Source organism: Rana temporaria, chromosome 13, assembly GCF_905171775.1.
Source record: "Rana temporaria chromosome 13, aRanTem1.1, whole genome shotgun sequence".
Taxonomy (NCBI): domain Eukaryota; kingdom Metazoa; phylum Chordata; class Amphibia; order Anura; family Ranidae; genus Rana; species Rana temporaria.
The window spans coordinates 60332116-60351626 of NC_053501.1; the positions used below are offsets into that span (position 1 = coordinate 60332116).

The following is a 19511-nucleotide window of genomic DNA, read 5'->3' on the forward strand; positions in this document are numbered from 1 at the left end:
CTGATGGCGGCAGACTGGTCTTCTGAGACCACCTTTCGCCAATTTTACTTTAGACCGGAGGACCACGTATCTATGACAGTTCTGTGATGATGTTATTATTATTATTTTGACTAGTCAAGTTTAACACTGTATGTATATCCATGTATGACTTTGAACTTGCATAAGATATGAGCCTCCTGTCTGATATATAAATTGAGATTTTCCTAGCTTGTGACGGAAAATATTAGTTATATGAAGACAGGAGGCGAGTATCTTCCCACCCGACCCAACCCTATCACGGTTTTATCTCATGTTTTTCCAGGTTACTGATGAACGAAATACACGAGCCATGGGCTGAGAAGTTCCGGAGTGTTCTCCGTGGTTGTCCCCGTTGGGACGTTTACCTGTTCGACTCACCGGATCCGATTCCTGACGGACGGAAGACTAGTTGCGGTGGAAGTTTTGTTCGGTTTCAAGTCCTTACTGATTTCGCTCCAAGAAAGAGGAGGTGTTTAAAGAGACAGTCCCTTATATACTACCTGGTCTGCCGTGTGATTGGTCGGCATACCCAGAGGACTGCTGGGACTTGTAGTTTGTTTATAAAAAGTTCTTTTATTATTGAAATTCACTGAAAGTTGTATTTCTGCTGTGCGCATTATTAAAGGAAGATAATGCATAAGATACTCGCCTCCTGTCTTCATATAACTAATATTTTCCGTCACAAGCTAGGAAAATCTCAATTTGTGAGGCAACAAAACTTGAAAAATGCCAAGGGGGTGAATACTTTTGCAAGGCATTGTAGTTATGCACTGCAATGCGGAAAGTGGAACTGTTATCAATGGAGCCACGTGTCCGCTCTCATGTTCTAATATACCTTGGAGAAATGACAGCTGAATATGATTTATCTTGAGCTTCACGGCTACATTGTATTTTCTTCTTTGTGTATAACCGATCTCTAAAGAACTTTCATTCCACTTTTTTTAAGGTTGTTGGCCCCCCTGGCACAGGTAAAACTGATGTGGCCGTGCAGATCATTTCCAATCTCTACCACAATTTTCCAGAGCAGAGGACCCTTATAGTCACTCATTCCAACCAGGTAAAGTCTGTAAATGCACAGAGAACGGATCAGCTTGTCGGCACATAAATACGTAGCACCTGTTTGTTGCGCTTGTTAAATGAAATGATCCGTCATTGGTTTAATCAGGAGAGGAGAGACCTACTTATACTTCATCATCAGTAAACTTACCACAATTTTCATACCGTAAGCAGTGAAAAACTCCTTACCTTTACTGTGTGGACACATCTACATGCTTGAAGATATTAGTTATGCTGCCAGATATGATTTATAGACTTTGGCCCAGATCCACGTACAGCGGTGCATCTCTCCGCCGGGCGCAGCGTATCTAAGATACACTACGCCGCAACTTCTTTTTTTTTTTTAATCCTCAAAGAATTTGCGCCGTAAGTTACGGCGGCGTAGTGTATCTTTGGCGGCGTAATGGCGCGGCATTCAAATCTATGTGATGGGGGCGTGTTATATGTAAATACGTTGTGACCCGACGTAAACGTCGCTTTTTGTTTAACTGCGCATGCGCTGTCCGTGGGGGTATCCCAGTGCGCATTCTCGAAATTAACCCGGAACAAGCCAATGCTCTACGCAAATCCCTATTCGCGAACGACTTGCGCAAACGACGTAAAAAATTCAAAATGCGAGGCGGGAACTGCGGCCATACTTAACATTGAGTACGCCACCATATAGTAGCTTTAACTATACGCCGGAAAAAGCCGAACGCAAACAACGTAAAAAAATGCGCCGGACGTACGTTCGTGGATCGCCGTAACTAGCTAATTTGCATACTTGATGCAGAATTCGACAGGAACGCCACCTAGCGGCCGCCGAAAAATTGCATCTAAGATCCGACGGCTTACTAAGACGTATGCCTGTCAGATCGATCCGAGAAGCCGTCGTATCTTGTTTTGTAGATAAAAAGCAAAGATATGACGCGCAAAATTTGAAATTACGCGGCGTATCAAGAGATACGCCGGCGTAATTCTTTTGTGGATCTGCCCCTTTGCGAATACCTGCATTGTCTTAATACAGTTGCCAAACGTCCACATGTGTTGCAATATATGCAAACCAATCCTTTACTAGAAGTATGTAAGCTTGAATAGCAGTGTTCAAAGGGTTAACTGAGAGTTTCCCTTCAAATATTACACCAGGGCACTGTTGCTTTTATTTACTTTTCTTTGAAGTATGCATTGTTAAAATTGTTGAAAAAAATAGTTCCGTGTACAGTGTCCTAATGCTTTTCTATAGAGTCATTGTACAGAATTGTGCAGTCATTCACGGGTGTGAAGTCATTTCTAAAATGTACACAGCATTGCCTGTGGAAGCTCTGGAGTCATTTGATCCTGGTGTGCTGTCTGAATACTGCACTGTGTGTTTAGATCACTTCTTTCTATGGTATGTCTCGCTCTCTGTCTTAGTGTAATATTTGTGTGATCTCAGGTTCCAGTCCCCACAGTTGATCCCACCCTTTATTCTAATGGTGATGTCCTATAGGTTCTAGTCTGCCCATAAGAGGAATAAATAGTTTAATGGTGACACTCTTCTCCTCCCAGTGCTGGTTGGTCCCCTGCAAATAACTAGTCTAAGTCTCACTGTCCAAAGCTGGCTTTAGTATTGCTATGCAGCGATATTAGGTCCTGCAGGTTTATAATAAATCTGCGGCCTTTGAATTACCTTTTGCATTCTGCACCATCAATGGGACAAAGAAGAATTAACTGTATTTTAACAGTCCAATGCTGCATCATATATGCTGTAGCTGTGTATAAGGTTTTAGGCTGTATATACTTAAGTTTGCTTTGTTGTACTGTATTTGTTATGGACATTAAAGAAACTTTTTAGAACCTGTACATTTTTCTGAGTGAACAGCACTATAACCACTTGCCGACCGCAATACTAATATATACACTGCGGTTTGCAAATGGTTTACCAGGGTTATGGCTGAAGCCATCGTCCATAACCCTGTTTTTTTTTTTTTTTTTTTCAGCCAGTCGCTGGCTTTCTCAAAGTGGTCCAAGTGGCTCATTGGCTGCTGGATCACTTACAGAAGCAGCTGGAATAGGGTTGGCCGTTTTTACCGGTGTACCCGAGAAACTATTTCACGGTTACAGGCGGACAGAGACCAGGTCATCTGACTGCCATATACCCTTTATGGTCTTGGAGGAACTGAGTGACGTCACTTCCGGCCTAAGGCTGAAGTAAACACTTATTTTTTATTTTTTTTAAAGCACAAGATCAACCTTCTTTTTTTTTTTGTCTTTTGCTTTTAAAAGTAAAGGAGAGATTTGGGATCTTTCTTTATCGTACACCATGGGACACAGAGCCTTAAATCATTACATAATGGGTTGTATGGTCACCAGAGATGATTGGACACTGGCACAACCAATCAAAGACAGTTCCCCTCCATATAACCCCTCCCATCAGGGAGGTACCTTAGTTTTTTCACCTGTGTCTAAGGTGTTGGACACAAGGAAAATGTGCTGAAGAAGCTCTGCCCAAGAAGCCCTATGAGAGTAGAGAGCTACACTGTGGGTCCATCCAAGACGCTTAATTATATTATGCCAAAACTGGATGGTATTCAAACCTCATGGACGAGGTGTCGCCTGTAATGTCCCTCTCCGGAGGACTGGGTTCCAGCACTTTCGCGCTATACGCTAAAATTCCTGGTAAGAGTCTTTTACAAGGCCCAGGGCCAGTCTTTTATAAGTCTCCTTTAAGTAGGAACCCATACCCCTGAATGTTGGCACGCAGACCCCGCCGGGATGGGGGAAGATTGGTATCTGCCTGACAGATAACCTGCGGCGGGGACAAGGTGAGTTAGGACAAAGTCCTAGGTTTTAAAATTATGGATTTTTCCTATTTAGAGTGGGTATAATTTTTTAAGCCGCCACTGGAGGGAGTAAAGAGCTGAGTTTTCACTCGCCAAGCTCCAAAGCAGTGTCAGTCCAGATGACAAACACACTCCTTTCGCTGCAAACTCTGCATTGCCCCCCTCCCTCTTCCACAGAAGGATCTCCAAACACAGGAGAACGTCATGAACCGCACAGGGGTGCGGAGGATGCCCCTAGGATGCACAGGGCGCGGTTTATGACGATCTCAATAGGGGGGGCGGGCCTGAATAGGCACTGGCACGCTTTTAATGACAGTCAGACAGGAAGGAACAAACCACACATGTCTGAAGCTTCCCTGCAAGGGGCACAGCAGCGTTTAAGGGCACGTAAGATCTCCATGTGGTTGGCTGAGCACTCCCCACTCTGGCATGAAACAATGTCTTATTAGTTGCATACTTATATGTAGATTGCTAAACTAGCACAGTAGTATATGCATTTGTTGGTACCTTGGCTTTGCTTACCATTATGTCCTCCCAAAGAAGAGTCTTTGGGAGAAGCAAACAGGCATCGCCGCCAGAGACAGGAGGCTCTAGCCGTGCCTGCGCGGTACCCTTATCTCCTGTAATACCTGAAGTATTTATACAGGATGAGCCGTTACCTCGATCAGGAGTTCCAGCCTCTCCTGTTATGCCTGTGCCTGCATATGTCACTGAAGACACTTTGGCAACAGCCCTAAACAATTCAGAAGGGAGAATCACTGCGTTAAATGCAAAGTCCTCAGAGAAGGACAAAAACCGAAGCAGATCTCCTCCTGTTTTAGATCTCCTTGCAGAAAGATCTGAGAAGGATGAGGCCCCATCAGGGGATGAGGACTTGGAGGGATCCGAGCTATCAGAGGAGCCTTTTTCTGCATCTCAGGTGCTAAAAATTACAGGTGCAATATTATACTGAAACAGTGCGCTCCACTTTCAGATTACCCTCTAAGGAGTTAACTGAATCACCTGTCTCCTCTCTGGGCTCCTTAAAATCCCCACAGGCTGCTTGTGCCTTTCCGATTTATCCTTTATTGCAGAATCTGATTTACGCAGACTGGAAAAACCCAGATAAGCGTTTTGTTCCTCCTAGGAAGCATGAAGTGCTTTATCCTACGGAGGAGAAGTTTACCAAGAATGGGAGTCTGGCTTCTGTGGATGCAGCGATTTCTTCTGTAAACAAAAGCCTAACTTGTCTGGATGAAAGCTCTGATTGCTGAACAGATCAAATTTTGGGAGAATATGCCTAGGGCCTTATGTTCTACAGTGGATGCCATTAGAGATTCTATCCAACAGACATCCTGTCTAACGCTGCAGATGGTGCTGATGCGCAGAATTCTTTGGCTAAAGCATTGGTCAGCAGAAGCTCCATGCAAGAAGCTTTTGGCCAGCTTCCCCTTCCATGGCGAACACCTCTTTGGGGAAGATTTGGAGAGATATATCCAAAAGATATCGAGCGGTAAAACTACCCTTTTACCAGAGAAGAAGAAAAACAAGCGTCCTTGTTTTAAGAGACCCGCTCCCCCCCCCCCCCCCCCCCCCCCCGTCTCCTGGAAACGCCATTTTTTCAGCCTGCCAAAAAAGCTAAGGAAGACCAAGCCAAGAAAAATCTACACAAATCCTCCCTACCACCCCAAAAAAGGGTACAGTATTTGGGCATGATCATAGACACAGCCCAAGGCAGGGTATTCCTGCCAGAACCAAAGATCAAGTCGCTAAAGGCACCACCTTTAGCACCACCGACTGGTGGTATATGCGCGCTTCACAAACAAATAGTAATAAATAAAGGACCTGCTCCACAAGTCAAGGCAAAGAAACAGCCATCTATTCGCCTTTGCATGAGGCTACTTGGGAAGATGGTGGCCTCCTTCGAGGCTATCCCCTATGCCCAGTTTCATGCGTGACTACTTCAAGGCAGTATCTTAGCCGCCTGGAACAGGAAGATCCAAGCTCTGGATCTACCCATGCGCCTGTCTCCACAAGTGCGCCAAAGCTTCAGTTGGTGGTTAAGAACCAAGAACTTGCGGAAAGGAAAATCTTTTCTCCCAGTCACCTGGAAGGTGGTGTCTATTGATGCCAGCCTAAGGGGCTGGGGAGCGGTGTTAGAAGAAACTTCAGCTCAGGGAACCTGAGACCGAAATAAATCTGCCCATCAATATACTGGAGATACGGGCAGTATACTTGGCCATCAGAACCTGGACACACAGGTTACAGGGCCACCCGGTGCGGATTCAATCCGACAATGCTACTGGCACCCGCAGTCAGGGTGCCCAGAAAGAGGTGAATCGGATTTTGGCATGGGCAGAAGAACATGTTCCTGGTCTCTCTGCAATCTTCATTCCAGGGGTAGCAACTACTACCAGGAGAGTGGTCTCTCCACCCTGATGTTTTTCAGGCCATATGCCAGAGATGGGGGACCCCGGATGTAGACCTGCTAGCTTCCAGGTTAACAGGAAGTTGGACAACTTTGTGTCCAGGACGAGAGATCCTCTGGCCTACGGATCAGATGCTCTAATAATTCCGTGGAATCAGTTTTCACTGATCTATGCGTTTCACTTGATCGCTCTCTTACAAAGGCTACTTTGCAGGATCAAGAAGGAAAGAATTCCTGTAATCTTAGTGGCCCCAAATTGGCCCAGAAGATCCTGGTACGCCAAAATCATAAAGATGGCTGTAGGAAAACTGTGGAAGTTTCCGCTTCGTCACGACCTGCTGTCGCAAGGTCCAGGGTTCCACCCTTCCTTACAAGGGCTAAATTTGACGGCTCGGCAGCTGAGACCCACATTCTGAGGAAACAAGGGATCTCGGGTCCAGTGCTTTCTACACTTATTAATCTCAGAAAGCCAGCCTTCAGGCTTATCTACTATAGAGTCTGGAAAGCATATGTTTCATGGCGTGAAACTAACAAATGGAATCCTCAAAGATATGACATAAGTAGGATTCTCGCCTTTTGCCAGCTAGGAGTTGGGTATGAAATTAGCCCTTGGTACCATTAAGGGTCAAATATCGGCTCTATCCGTCTTTTTTTCAAAGATCATTGACATCTCATTCCCTAGTTCAGGCTTTCATTCAGGGGGTACTGCGGATCAATCCGCCAGTCAAGTCTCCCTTCTGCCCATGGGATCTGAATTTAGTATTGTGTTGCAGAAGCAACCATTTGAACCTATTCGCCATATTCCACTGATTCTTTTAAGCAGGAAATTGGCCTTTTTGATTGCCATCTCTTCGGCTAGAATTAGCAGCACCTTCTTGTAAAAAGCCTTATTTAATTTGTCACAAGGACAAGATTGTTCTACGACCCCATCCAACCTTTTTACCAAAGGTGTTGTCGGCATTTCATTTGAATTAAGATATTATTTTGCCTTCCTTTTTTCCGAATCCGCAGACAGCGGAGGAAAAGTTTTTGCACTCTCTAGATGTAGTGAGAGCAGTAAAGGCGTATCTGCAGGCAACCACTGAGATACGTAAAACTGATGTTTTGTTTATTTTGCCAGATGGTCCCAAGAAGGGACAAGCGGCATCAAAATCCACCATTGCTCCATGGATTCGACAAGTAATTATTCAAGCTTATGGTTTAAGGAACAAGATTCCTCCTTCTGTTAAGGCGCACTCGACCAGAGTTATGAGTGCTTCATGGGCAGTGCATCACCAGGCTTCGATGGCTCAGATCTGTAAAGCTGCAAGTTCAGTTCATACATTCACCAACAAGTCGCATGACATCGGGGAGGGGAAAATGGCTAATTTGGCCCAATTTGAAAATTTTCACTTAGAGGTGTACTCGCTTTTGTTGGCAGCAGTTTAGACATCAATGGTTGTGTGAGTTATTTTGAGGGGACAGCAAATTTGCACTGTTATACAAGCTGTACACTCACTACTTTTACATTGTAGCAAAGTGTAATTTCTTCAGTGTTGTCACATGAAAAGATATAATACAATATTTACAAAAATGTGAGGCGGTGTACTCACTTTTGTGAGCTACTGTGTGTGTGTGTGTGTGTGTGTGTGTGTGTGTGTGTGTATATAGATATATAGCAAAACATTTTTTGACTTTAGCAACTGCTAGAGCTACTATATTTACACAGAATTTTGTCCAGATATCTAGTTGTTTAATCAGAGATAAAAGCGCTGCAGTCATAATATCACTGTAGTTTCAGGAGATACTGACCATAATTGGGTTCACCGTCCTGTTGGAAAATACAGAAAGCAATTTACAACTGCATAACAAAAGTGTTGATAAAGCATCACAGTAAATAGAGCAAACACGTGGGCTTTGAGTGCAAATGTGTAACAAATCCCTAAATATTTGTATGGGTAGATCATCTGCTATTGTTTAATGGATAACCATGTACATTTACTACATCTGCCCTAACTTTACTGTGCATGGGTACTGTATCAATGTTTTGAAGTTCTGCAAAGGACTGCCTGTTGTGTGCTTTGAAGATTCGCCAGCTTGTTTTATGAGCCTGGGGTTGTTACCCCCCCCCCTTCCCCCCTTGAACATCAACCAGCGGTTTCTAAATACCCTTCTCCTCCTGTCCCTATCAATCTACATACAGGCCCTAAACCAGCTGTTTGAGAAGATTATGGCCCTAGATATTGACGAGAGGCACCTCCTGCGTCTGGGACACGGTGAGGAAGCGCTGGAGACTGAGAAGGATTTTAGCAGGTGAGCTACAAGTTTAACCCTCTAATGCCCGAGATCCACTAAAATATTATTTTATTCCAGAAAATCAGGCTCTGAACTGCTTGTGACATCTTTCAAAAAAAAAGTATCCATCAATTTGTAAAATATAATATTGCTTAAGAGCTCTTTCACACTGGTGCGGTTTTGCCGCGTTTTCGCGGTAAAAATAGCGCTATTAAAACGCTCCAAAAACGCCCCTCTCCATTGAAATGAATTGAAATCGCGGTAAAATAGCGGTGTTTTACCGCTCCGCTATAGGCGTTTCCAGTGTGAAAGAGCTCTAATAATCTTTCTAAAATGTGTTTACATCCATATATGAATTATAACATTGACAACAGTTGTATACACAGGCGATGTGCGGGGTTAATTTTACAATATGGTGTATGTAGCTTAATAGTTATTGTTGGCAATTATTTAGACACAAAAAAAGCTGAATTTTGATTGGTTGCTGGATATTGCTGCAAAGCCTTGTTCTTTATACTTTAAATTCCTGTATAGTCCTAATGCAGAGACAGTTCTCAGAAGCATATGATTTATTATTTGATGCCAAATTTTACCTGACATGAGGACTAGAAAACGCAAATTACTGTTTCAGTAAATCAAAACCATAGAGAAAGTTTAAAGAGAAGTTTGTAACCAAATAAAGACAGCAGAGGACAAGGTCAGAGATTCTTCACAGGACATTCCTGGATGACTTTTTTTGCATTAGGTGTGCCATGCCTTGCCATCGGTCTCCTGCCAGTATTGTTCAGTTGCGATTAAAATCTGGTGATATTAATCCAATGTCCAAGAGGGCTAATTGAAGGAGAATAACTGGAGGCAAAATCCAGTTTCCTGTGCCCATATCTTGTCTGCTTTGTGTTTTTATATGAAAGAGGGAAGGTAATCACATCTCATGTCAAGCGGAGTCCGGATAAAAAGCAAGGCAGTAGGACTTTTGTTGGATGCTGAGTGCTTGTGTGGGACAGATCCACAAGTGTTCACTGAATCCATACTCTGTGCCAGTTATTTTCCATTATGGAGGCAACTGAACACGAAACCCAGGAATACAGAAAGTACATGTGTACATTATATAAGTGATAGCCTATCGCAAACCTTACTGTAGATATCCTGAGTGTCAGAAACATATGTTACTGTGCTGGTGTATCTTATATTTTGCCAGGCTTATTCTGTTTGAAAACCTGACCGCCATCATACACTGATCTGACTACAGAATACTTAAAGTGGTGGTTCACCCTAAATAACAACATTCTACCATAAAATACAGCATACTAGCGTGAGTTATTTTTTTGGCGCCGTACTCAGTTTAATCCCATAGTGAAGTTTTAGACTCCCCGCGGGAATTGGCGTTCCTATGGAGAGGGAAGATGATTGACGGCCGGCTATGGCGCGTCACGATTCCCGAAAATAGCCGGAGTAGGTCCCGGCGCTATACGGCGCCTGCGCACAGACTAGGCGCAGGCGCCGTGAAGAGCCAAGTCCTATTTCGGCTATTTCCGGAGAAGCGTGATGCGCCATAGCTGGCCGTCAATCATGTTCCCCTCCTGATAGGAACGCCTACCCTGTTCTTAGGATGAACCCCCGCTTTAAGTCAGGTTGACATTGTGTGCATTCTTTACCTTAGCACTGTTTTTTTTACGACGTCTTATGGATTATGTTCTTCATGCTGCTTTAAAAGTTTACCAACGAAAAAACCAAGCCTACTTACCGACCAGCTCGCAGACAACCAAATAACCTGTCTAACAGTATGCGTTAAAAACAGGGGTTTTGTCCGCACGCATTTGCAAACGCATATGAGAGCCACGTCACGGCACCCTGGAATCTGTGTGGTCCTAACACTAAACTATGAGTGTCCCCACAATGGAGGCACATGCATTCTGATGGATAGATGAGGACAGGTGGACTGAACGAGGAGCCCACCCCTTCTTAAAGTTACAGGAGCACATTAAACACCCAGCATGTAGCACAATGGCTGCAAAGGTGTTGGTGCACTGCTGGACCAATACAAGCACCAATGTGATATGAAAAACAAACTTGTCCACCGCCCTCATGTATAGCTGGCCATCGCAGTAAGCAGCTTTGGAAGGCTGAAACAGATAACAACAAAAGCCTGGGGAATGCCCAGGAAAAAGACAAGCCTACTTACTGACCAGCTCGCAGACAACCAATTAAAGCGGTGGTTCCCCTAAAAATAAAATGTTAACATTGCCTTTCCCAAATAAATTACGATTAGAATCGGCCGGTTTTATTAAAAAAAAAAGCTCCGTACATACCGTTTGTTAGATTCGTTCCCACCGCCACTTCCGGGTACGATGCTGGCGGTGGGCATTCCTAATTGATTGACAGGCATCCGACCGACGCATACATCGCGTCACGAGATGCCGAAAGAAGCCGAACGTCGGTGCGCATGCGCCGTATAGAGCCGCACCGACGTTCGGCTTCTTTCGGCATCTCGTGTATGCGTCGGTCGGATGCCTGTCAATCAAATAGGAATGCCCACCGCCAGCATCGTACCCGGAAGTGGCGGTGGGAACGAATCTAACAAACGGTATGTACGGAGCTTTTTTTTTTTAATAAAACCGGCCGATTCTAATCGTAATTTATTTGGGAAAGGCAATGTTAACATTTTATTTTTAGGGGAACCACCGCTTTAACTTTAAAAGGTTCACTGTAGTTTTATGTAGCAGTTAATGTGAGCAAGCATGATAAATCCACATTTCTGTGAGAACGATAAAAATGTAAGCATCTTCCTAATTTTTTTTTCATATATACTAGGCCCCTTTTACACGGGTGGACCAACGAGGTCCGCCTGGACCTGATTAGACCCTTATTTTCCTCTATGGAGTGATGAAGGTAAGCAGACGTGTCTGTTTACACCCGCCAAAATCCAATGTGATCTGCTAAAAACAGACAGATGGGGATCGTTTCCCATCCATCTAGTGCAAAGGTCTCCAGACTTTCTAAACAAAGGGCCACCTTAATGCCCTTCACTTAAGGGAGGGCCGGACTGTGGCCATTGGGAGTTAAAAGGGTCCTGATGTCAGTGGGAATAAACAATGCCCCATCTTTGGTGTCATTGGGAGCAATTGTGCCCCATCTTTGGTGTCATTGGGAGATGCATTGCCCCATTTTTGTCATTGTGCCCCTTCATTGGTGTCAGTGGTGGGGAATTGTGTCCCATTGTTGGTATCAGTAGATGGAAATAGTGCCCCAAGGGCCAGATAAATACAAGCTAGGGCCGCAGTTTGGAGATCACTGGTGTGACAGACTCATCCGGGACATCCCCGGACCCTCTTATGTCTAAAATCATCCTATGTCCACTAGGGGCATAGGATGACTGAGAAATTATATATTGGACTACCTGAGATGAGATTATTATGTAATTATTATCTACAATATATTCCAGGATATCTGTAAAGAACTATTTACTGTTTGTTGATTCTGAACTCAACGGGTTAATTGTTAGAGTGACTCATTCATAATGTTGGGACACATACTGTTAGATGCTAATGTCCTCACCTCCAGCCATCTGTCTGTTCTCTGTGCTAATTGACCCAGCTATTGTGTGAAGATGTCCTGTGTTTACACTTATGATAATGTGTATTGTATAGCAGGTGAGCGAGGAGACATGACGTCTACCTATAAGTCGCCTAGTCTAGGTAAATGATTAGTTAATTAGCTCATGTTAATTTATGTTCTGGTTACCTCCTCTTTAAACTGTATATAAAGTTGTATTCTTGGTTCTATTAAACACTCCATGTTCAGCAGACAAACAAGTATCGTCTCGTTGTGTGCTTGAGAGCAGCTGGAATATCTGATATCTATATTCAGACTGATAAGAAGCGGTATATGACGGAAGCACTCAAGCGGAGTGTGGGATGTTTAGTTACAACTGGTCTATTGGATCAGAAGGTTGTTGGTTGTAAACGGACATGTGGTCTGTTTAAATCCCACTGTCCATAGAGGAGAGTAGTGGGCTGTGTCTGTGTCTGCTCTGCATTCGTGGAGTGGATAAGGACCAGCTATCTGCTTGCTCAGCCAGGTTCAACGGACAGATTCCCGCTGAGCAGGCGGAGTCTGTCCCATGTGGAAGGGGCCTTAAAGAAGAAAAAATGCTTATTTGAAATCTGGGTAATACCTCCCATATAACCCTACCCCATTTGTGAGTCCTAAGGTGGTGGACCTCCTTTCCCTTGTAGAGAAATCACTCTTGGCTTAACTAGCTTATTATTTTATGGTTTAATCTTTGGTTTCTTCAGCTCTTCAATCCTTTCCTTCATTGTGTTCTAATACCACAGATGGAACCAGTGCATCCTGATTTTCGAAGCCTTGTTAAAACTTTGTGAGCCATACCTGGACCCCACACCATGGGTACAGCCTGTAATGTTACTTTGGAGCCAATGCCTGCAGTGGTACTCACCTTGGCACTGGTTGTAGTCAGCTGTAGGGTGCTACACAGGTCCAGGATTGTGGTCCATTGCTATGGAACTCAGACTCTGAAGACCTTTTGGGGGGCTATGCACATTGTGACAGGCAAAGCCTGGACTTTATATACACAGTCCAGTGTAATGGACAGGTAAGACGGGGTCACCCGAATGTATAGCTTTAAACTACAAATCCAATGCTCTGATAAAAGGCTTGCAGCCCTCCGACACAGGCCACACTGTCATTTTTCCACCTCACCCCCCTGTGTTCACAAATAAAAGTGTAAATTGTTTAAAAAATGTAAATAAAATACGAAAACAAAACAGCCAGTGATGTAGGGGAAGGCATGCACCTCTTCACACTTAACTATTTGTTGCCAAGCAGATTTTAGTCGATCGTTTTTTTCTCACGTACTTCTTTAAAGTGTAAATAAGCCAGTTTTGTTTTTTTTTTGGATAGAGTACAGGATTGCGAAGACATAATTTTTGCTGTTTGTCACGTTGGGGAAATTCACTTCCTGTCCAAAAGACAACAATAGGCAATAAAAACAGGAATTCGAAGCCTCACCTACTCTATTCAAATCTGTAAAAAATTATTTGTGTATACATACACTTTAAGTAAAATAAAAATATTTAGTGTTGTATTTGCATTGTAAAACTGCAGTTTAGTCTGTGTGCACAGGCACTCCATCATGTAACCTACCTAGACGTTGTAAAGTAAAATTTTCTGCTTATGACATAATGATTTTCCTGTGGTAAGTCATTATAGGTGTGTTAGTAACAATGTATCCGTGTTGCCAGGTATGGAAGAGTCAATTATGTGTTATCACGACGGCTGGAGCTGCTTAAAGAAGTGGGGCGTCTGCAGGAGAGCTTAGGAGTCCCTGGAGATGTGTCCTATACCTGTGAGACGGCCGGACATTTCTTTTTGTATCAGGTAAGTTACCTGTCTCATGTTGGTCTTCCAGCCGAGATGGCAGTCTCCATTCTATACTAAAATAAACTGCAGCAATCCTGAAGTATACCTCGAAGGCCTGATTTATTACACTGTGGTGTTTGATATTGCACAATAAATGGTATATCAAGTGGAATTCTCAAATCCTTAAATCCCCTTTTATTGATAAAAAAAAACACACCCCAGAACAAGACAAAATAAATTTGTTTCTACTGAACCGGCCAACATTCAGCCCGTGTGTACTCGGCTTAAAGCAGACTTCCACTCAAAAGTGGAGCTTCTGCTTATCCGTCTTCTCCCCCCCCCCCCTTCAGGCAGGAGTTTTTGACAGGTACAGCAGTAGGGAACTGGCTGTAAAGCCAAAAGGCTTCACTACCAGGTTCCCTTACCAGGAATAGCGCGCGGCTGCACCCGTCCGTCAATCCGAAGATCGGCTGTGGTGCCAGCACCGCAGGCTCCCTGGACACGCAAGTGTCCATATATGGACCTCCTCTTTAAGTAATATATTAGTCTGCCTAATATGGTAGTACTGTTTGTATTCCCTCTCCCAATTTCCCTGAATCCAAATAACCGTTCCCAAGTGGGGGAATGCTGTGAAGTGAAAGAGGGAAAGCTTGTACTCCATGTTGTAATTCTTGGCCTGCATTCAGGGACCCCAGACAGGATTTAGGTTAGTTACAGTTATTGACTTAAAGCGGGGTTCACCCTTAGAGGGCACTTTTCCCCCTTAGATTCCTGCTCGTTTTTACTAGGGGAATCGGCTATTTATTTTAAAATATGTGCAGTACTTACCCGTTTACGAGATGCATCCTCTCCGTCGCTTCCGGGTATGGGCTTCGGGAATGGGCGTTCCTTCTTGATTGACAGGCTTCCGAGAGGCTTCCGACGGTCGCATCCATCGCGTCACGATTTTCCGAAAGAAGCCGAACGTCGGTGCGCAGGCGCAGTATAGAGCCGCACCGACGTTCGGCTTCTTTCGGCTACGAGTGACGCGATGGATGCGACCGTCGGAAGCCTCTCGGAAGGCTGTCAATCAAGAAGGAACGCCCGCTCCCGAAGACCCATACCCGGAAGCGACGGAAGAAGATGCAGCTCGAAAACGGGTAAGTACTGCTCATATTTTAATACAAATAGCCGATTCCCCTAGACCGAACGAGCAGGAAGCTAAGGGGAGAAAACATTTTTTTTTACAAATGGGTGAACTCCCGCTTTAAGCACTATGGCCACTAAGGACTGTGTGTAGATCATACGATTTACTTGAATTAATTTGAAATCGTATTTGCTTATCTGCATATCCACATTAAACTATTGTATTTACATCCAGATGATTAATGTACTGTGATAGCAGAAGATGATTCTGGATTTACCCCAAGCTTACCTGATTGTGACCGTTAATTTAAATTTCAGCTTTTTCACAATGGCATTACTTTGTCTTTGCAGATAATGTCACGATGGGAGGCTTACCAGAGCAAAGTGAAAACCAAATCCACTCAAACTCCTGACACGAGTGATATCTCCAGGCTATTCCCTTTCCATCAGTACTTCTCCAATGCCCCTCAGCCTATCTTCAAAGGCCGAACCTATGAGGAAGACATGGAAATTGCAGAAGGTTGTTTCAGGCACGTTAAGAAGATATTTACTCAGCTAGAGGTGAGTGCTTTTTATAACAGATACAGTTTATTTTCATTGGCAGCTACAAATTGCTTGTACAAAAAGGACAACATATTTGAGATTTGCAACTCTGCACTGTCAGGTGATCATTGTCTTTTAATGGTGATCATTCGTTGACAATTAATCAGTGTGCTTGGACCAAAATAATTTTGTTGGGTCAATGGCTGCTATTTACAAGTATACAGGGCATATGAATGTGTACAATTGGTAATAAAGATGCACACTGTGTACCCTTTTCATTATAAGTAGTGAAGAAAGTCAAGATTGGGTCTGTGTGTGGAATTGCATGACTGATTTAATATGTATATCTATGCTTAATGGTCATAAAGGGGTTGTGGGGCTCTGGATATTTATGATAAAACAATTTGCATGTCAAATTGTGTGAAAAGAATAGACCTAGGCTTTCATAGGCAACCGGGTTGTTGTGTATTTTGAGTATGCTGTGATGTCAATTGTAGAGAAAGCAGAGGTTTCTTCTCATTCCTCATGCTTAGTCTAATAAATAGTGACATTGGCTCCAAGCTTTGACCTCTGGCCTACCCCCTTATATTTGCCCAGTGAGGCTGCCCTTCAATTTGAGGGACCAATGTCAGGGCTTGAGTCATAGCTTCAACTTCAGCAAGTGAAGGTACCTGCAGAAAGTAGAATTGTATGGTTTGGAGCTCCCCATACACTTGTGAAGGTATTGTGACGCATGTGCTGACATTTTAAGGCTGCTGACACCTTGGCACATTTTGAAATTAGCACAGGTATACCTGTGGGGGAGCCAGTGCAGGTCATTATAAAGCTGTACACTTTTTCTTTTGCAGGAATTTCGGGCTTTTGAATTGTTGCGCAGTGGACTGGATCGCTCAAAATACCTTCTTGTGAAGGAAGCAAAGATCATAGCTATGACTTGCACCCATGCAGCTCTTAAACGCCATGACCTAGTAGACCTGGGATTCAAGGTATATTAAAGTATTATTGTATTACCCTGAGAAAATGTTTAATGCATGCTGATTTTCAGTTTCAATATTCTGTACTGTGTGTGTCCAGTATAATCATAAACAGTACATGTGGTAAAAAAGGGTAATAAACCAAATGTACAAAGTCCAGATATGAAAATAGTTGAAGATAGTCCACATGATGGGATATATATCCATCCTGGTAAAGTTAGATGATAAAGGTGCTTTGAAAGAAGATTGCAGAATCTTCCACCCAATAGTGTCCAGAAAGGCTTACCAGATAGCCATGACCTTCTTATGATAGGAAGTTTAGGCAGTGCATCTGCACAATTGTCAGTTAAAGCGACACAGTGCCAAATCGCAGAAAGTGGCCCGGTCATTTGGCAGCCAAATCCTCCAGGGCTGAAGTGGTTAAAGCAGGGTTGGATTATAAAAAAAATATCCCAAGCTTTGAACATCTCACGGAGCACTGTTCAATCCATTGTCCGAAAATGGAAAGAGTATGGCACAACTGCAAACTTAGACATGGCTGTCCACCTAAACTGACAGGCCGGGCAAGGAAAGCATTAATCAGAGAAGCAGCCAAGAGGCCCATGGTAACTCTGGAGGAGCTGCAGAGATCCACAGCTCAGGTGGGAGAATCTGTCCACAGGACAACCATTAGTCGTGCACTCCACAAATCTGGCCTTTATGGAAGAGTCGCAAGAGGAAAGCCATTGTTGAAAGAGAGCCATAAAAAGTCCTGTTTGCGATATGTGGGGGACACAGCAAACATGGTGAAGAAGGTGCTCTGGTCAGATGAGACCAAAATTTAACTTTTTGCTCTAAAAGCAAAATGCTATGTGTGGCAGAAAACTAACACTGCCCATCACCCTGAACACACCATCCCCACCGTGAAACATGGTGGTGGCAGCATTGTGTTGTGTGGTTGCTTCTTCAGCAGGGACAGGGAATCTGGTCAGAGTTGATGGAAAAATCTCAGAAGAAAACCTGTTAGTCTGCAAAAGACTTGAGACTGGGGCGGAGGTTCATCTTCCAGGAGGACGATGACCCTAAACATACAGCCAGATCTACAATGGAATGGTTTTGGATCAAAGCATATTCAAGTGTTGGAATGACCCATTCAAAGTCCAGACCTAAATCCAATTGAGAATCTGTGGCAAGACTTGATGATTGCTGTTCACACATACTCTCTCTAGCTGTGCAGAGCTGGTAGAGACATCCCCAAAAAGACTTGCAGCTGTAATTGCAGTGAAAGGTGGTTCTACAAAGTGAAAAAAAGGTTGAGTCTGGTCTCTTTTACAATGAAAGTATATGAAATAAACAGGTGCCTACATCCCAATTGGTATGTAAAATAAAAAGACCCAAATAATTAGGACACCATTGGCTGCTTGAGGCCGAACGTTTGTCACTGATTAGGTCAAGGAGAAAGGGGAGGGGATTTTGGGGGGGACTATTCACGGCACTGGTTGGACACGGTGTAGTAAAAAATAACAGGTATTTATTGAACATAAAACAAGTATCATAAAACAACATTTAAAGACAATCCCCACATTGCACATCAGTAAGTTATACACAAACTATGTCTGAATGTAAGGAGTCGATCGCCTCGACCGGTTTCGCGGTAGTGTACCGCTTCTTCAGGAGGGGGTTTATCCAGACTGGTCAATTGATCGAGCCCGGAACCCAGTTGAAACCTTCTATGGCGCAAGGAGGGGGATATGTTTATTTAGAACGGGCTCGTTGCTGTATGCAAGATACTCAAATTTACTGGGGCACAAGAGGACAGTATCTGTCAGCCAATTGTATGGTATGCTGAACTGCCAAGGTATGGGCAGTAAGAAGCATTAGTTCCAGCGTGGCTGGTACTCGTCTGTGTGTGTCCCCAGGGAGAGCGTCCGTGCTAACTCGGACGAGTTAGCACGGACGCTCTCCCTGGGGACACACGCAGACGAGTACCAGCCACGCTGGAACTAATGCTTCTTACTGCCCATACCTTGGCAGTTCAGCATACCATACAATTGGCTGACAGATACTGTCCTCTTGTGCCCCAGTAAATTTGAGTATCTTGCATACAGCAACGAGCCCGTTCTAAATAAACATATCCACCTCCTTGCGCCATAGAAGGTTTCAACTGGGTTCCGGGCTCGATCAATTGACCAGTCTGGATAAACCCCCTCCTGAAGAAGCGGTACACTACCGCGAAACCGGTCGAGGCGATCGACTCCTTACATTCAGACATAGTTTGTGTATAACTTACTGATGTGCAATGTGGGGATTGTCTTTAAATGTTGTTTTATGATACTTGTTTTATGTTCAATAAATACCTGTTATTTTTTACTACACCGTGTCCAACCAGTGCCGTGAATAGTCCCCCCCCAAAATCCCCTCCCCTTTCTCCTTGACCTAATCAGTGACAAACGTTCGGCCTCAAGCAGCCAATGGTGTCCTAATTATTTGGGTCTTTTTATTTTACATGGTTCTACAAAGTATTGACTCAGGGGGGCTGAATAAAAAATGCACACCACACTTTTCAGAAATTGTATTTGTAAAACAAATTTAAAACCACTTATCATTTTCCTTCCACTTCACAATTATGTGCCACTTTGTGTTGGTCTATCACATAAAATCCCAATAAAATACATTTTACATTTTTGGTTGTAACATGAGAAAATATGGAAAATTTCAAGGGGCATGAATACGTTTTCAAGGCACTGTACACACTATGTGGAGTTTTTATCTTCATTCTGGGTATGAATACATATGATTTAATGATCGAGAAATCTCAAAAGTATCTTGCATGACGAGTGGCGTTACCTCAGCATTCAGAGGATCTGGGCTGGAAGGATCTTTAGCAGCCCATTTGGGCAGATGCGCTGTCTAACCTTCCTATCATAAGAAGGTCATGTCTATCTGGTAAGCCTT

At 43.7% G+C, this 19511-nt stretch overlaps 1 protein-coding gene across 2 annotated transcripts in view; it reads left to right on the top strand.

The window, feature by feature from the left end:
* The window catches only part of AQR (aquarius intron-binding spliceosomal factor), a 144289-nt gene that overhangs the window by 100445 nt on the left and 24333 nt on the right, over nucleotides 1-19511 (top strand). For both annotated transcript variants that reach the window (XM_040332262.1, XM_040332263.1), the window contains exons 23-27: nucleotides 965-1075; nucleotides 8465-8574; nucleotides 13818-13953; nucleotides 15412-15621; nucleotides 16452-16589. In XM_040332262.1, coding sequence (XP_040188196.1) covers nucleotides 965-1075; nucleotides 8465-8574; nucleotides 13818-13953; nucleotides 15412-15621; nucleotides 16452-16589 — 705 coding nt within the window. The remainder of the gene's footprint in view (nucleotides 1-964; nucleotides 1076-8464; nucleotides 8575-13817; nucleotides 13954-15411; nucleotides 15622-16451; nucleotides 16590-19511) is intronic.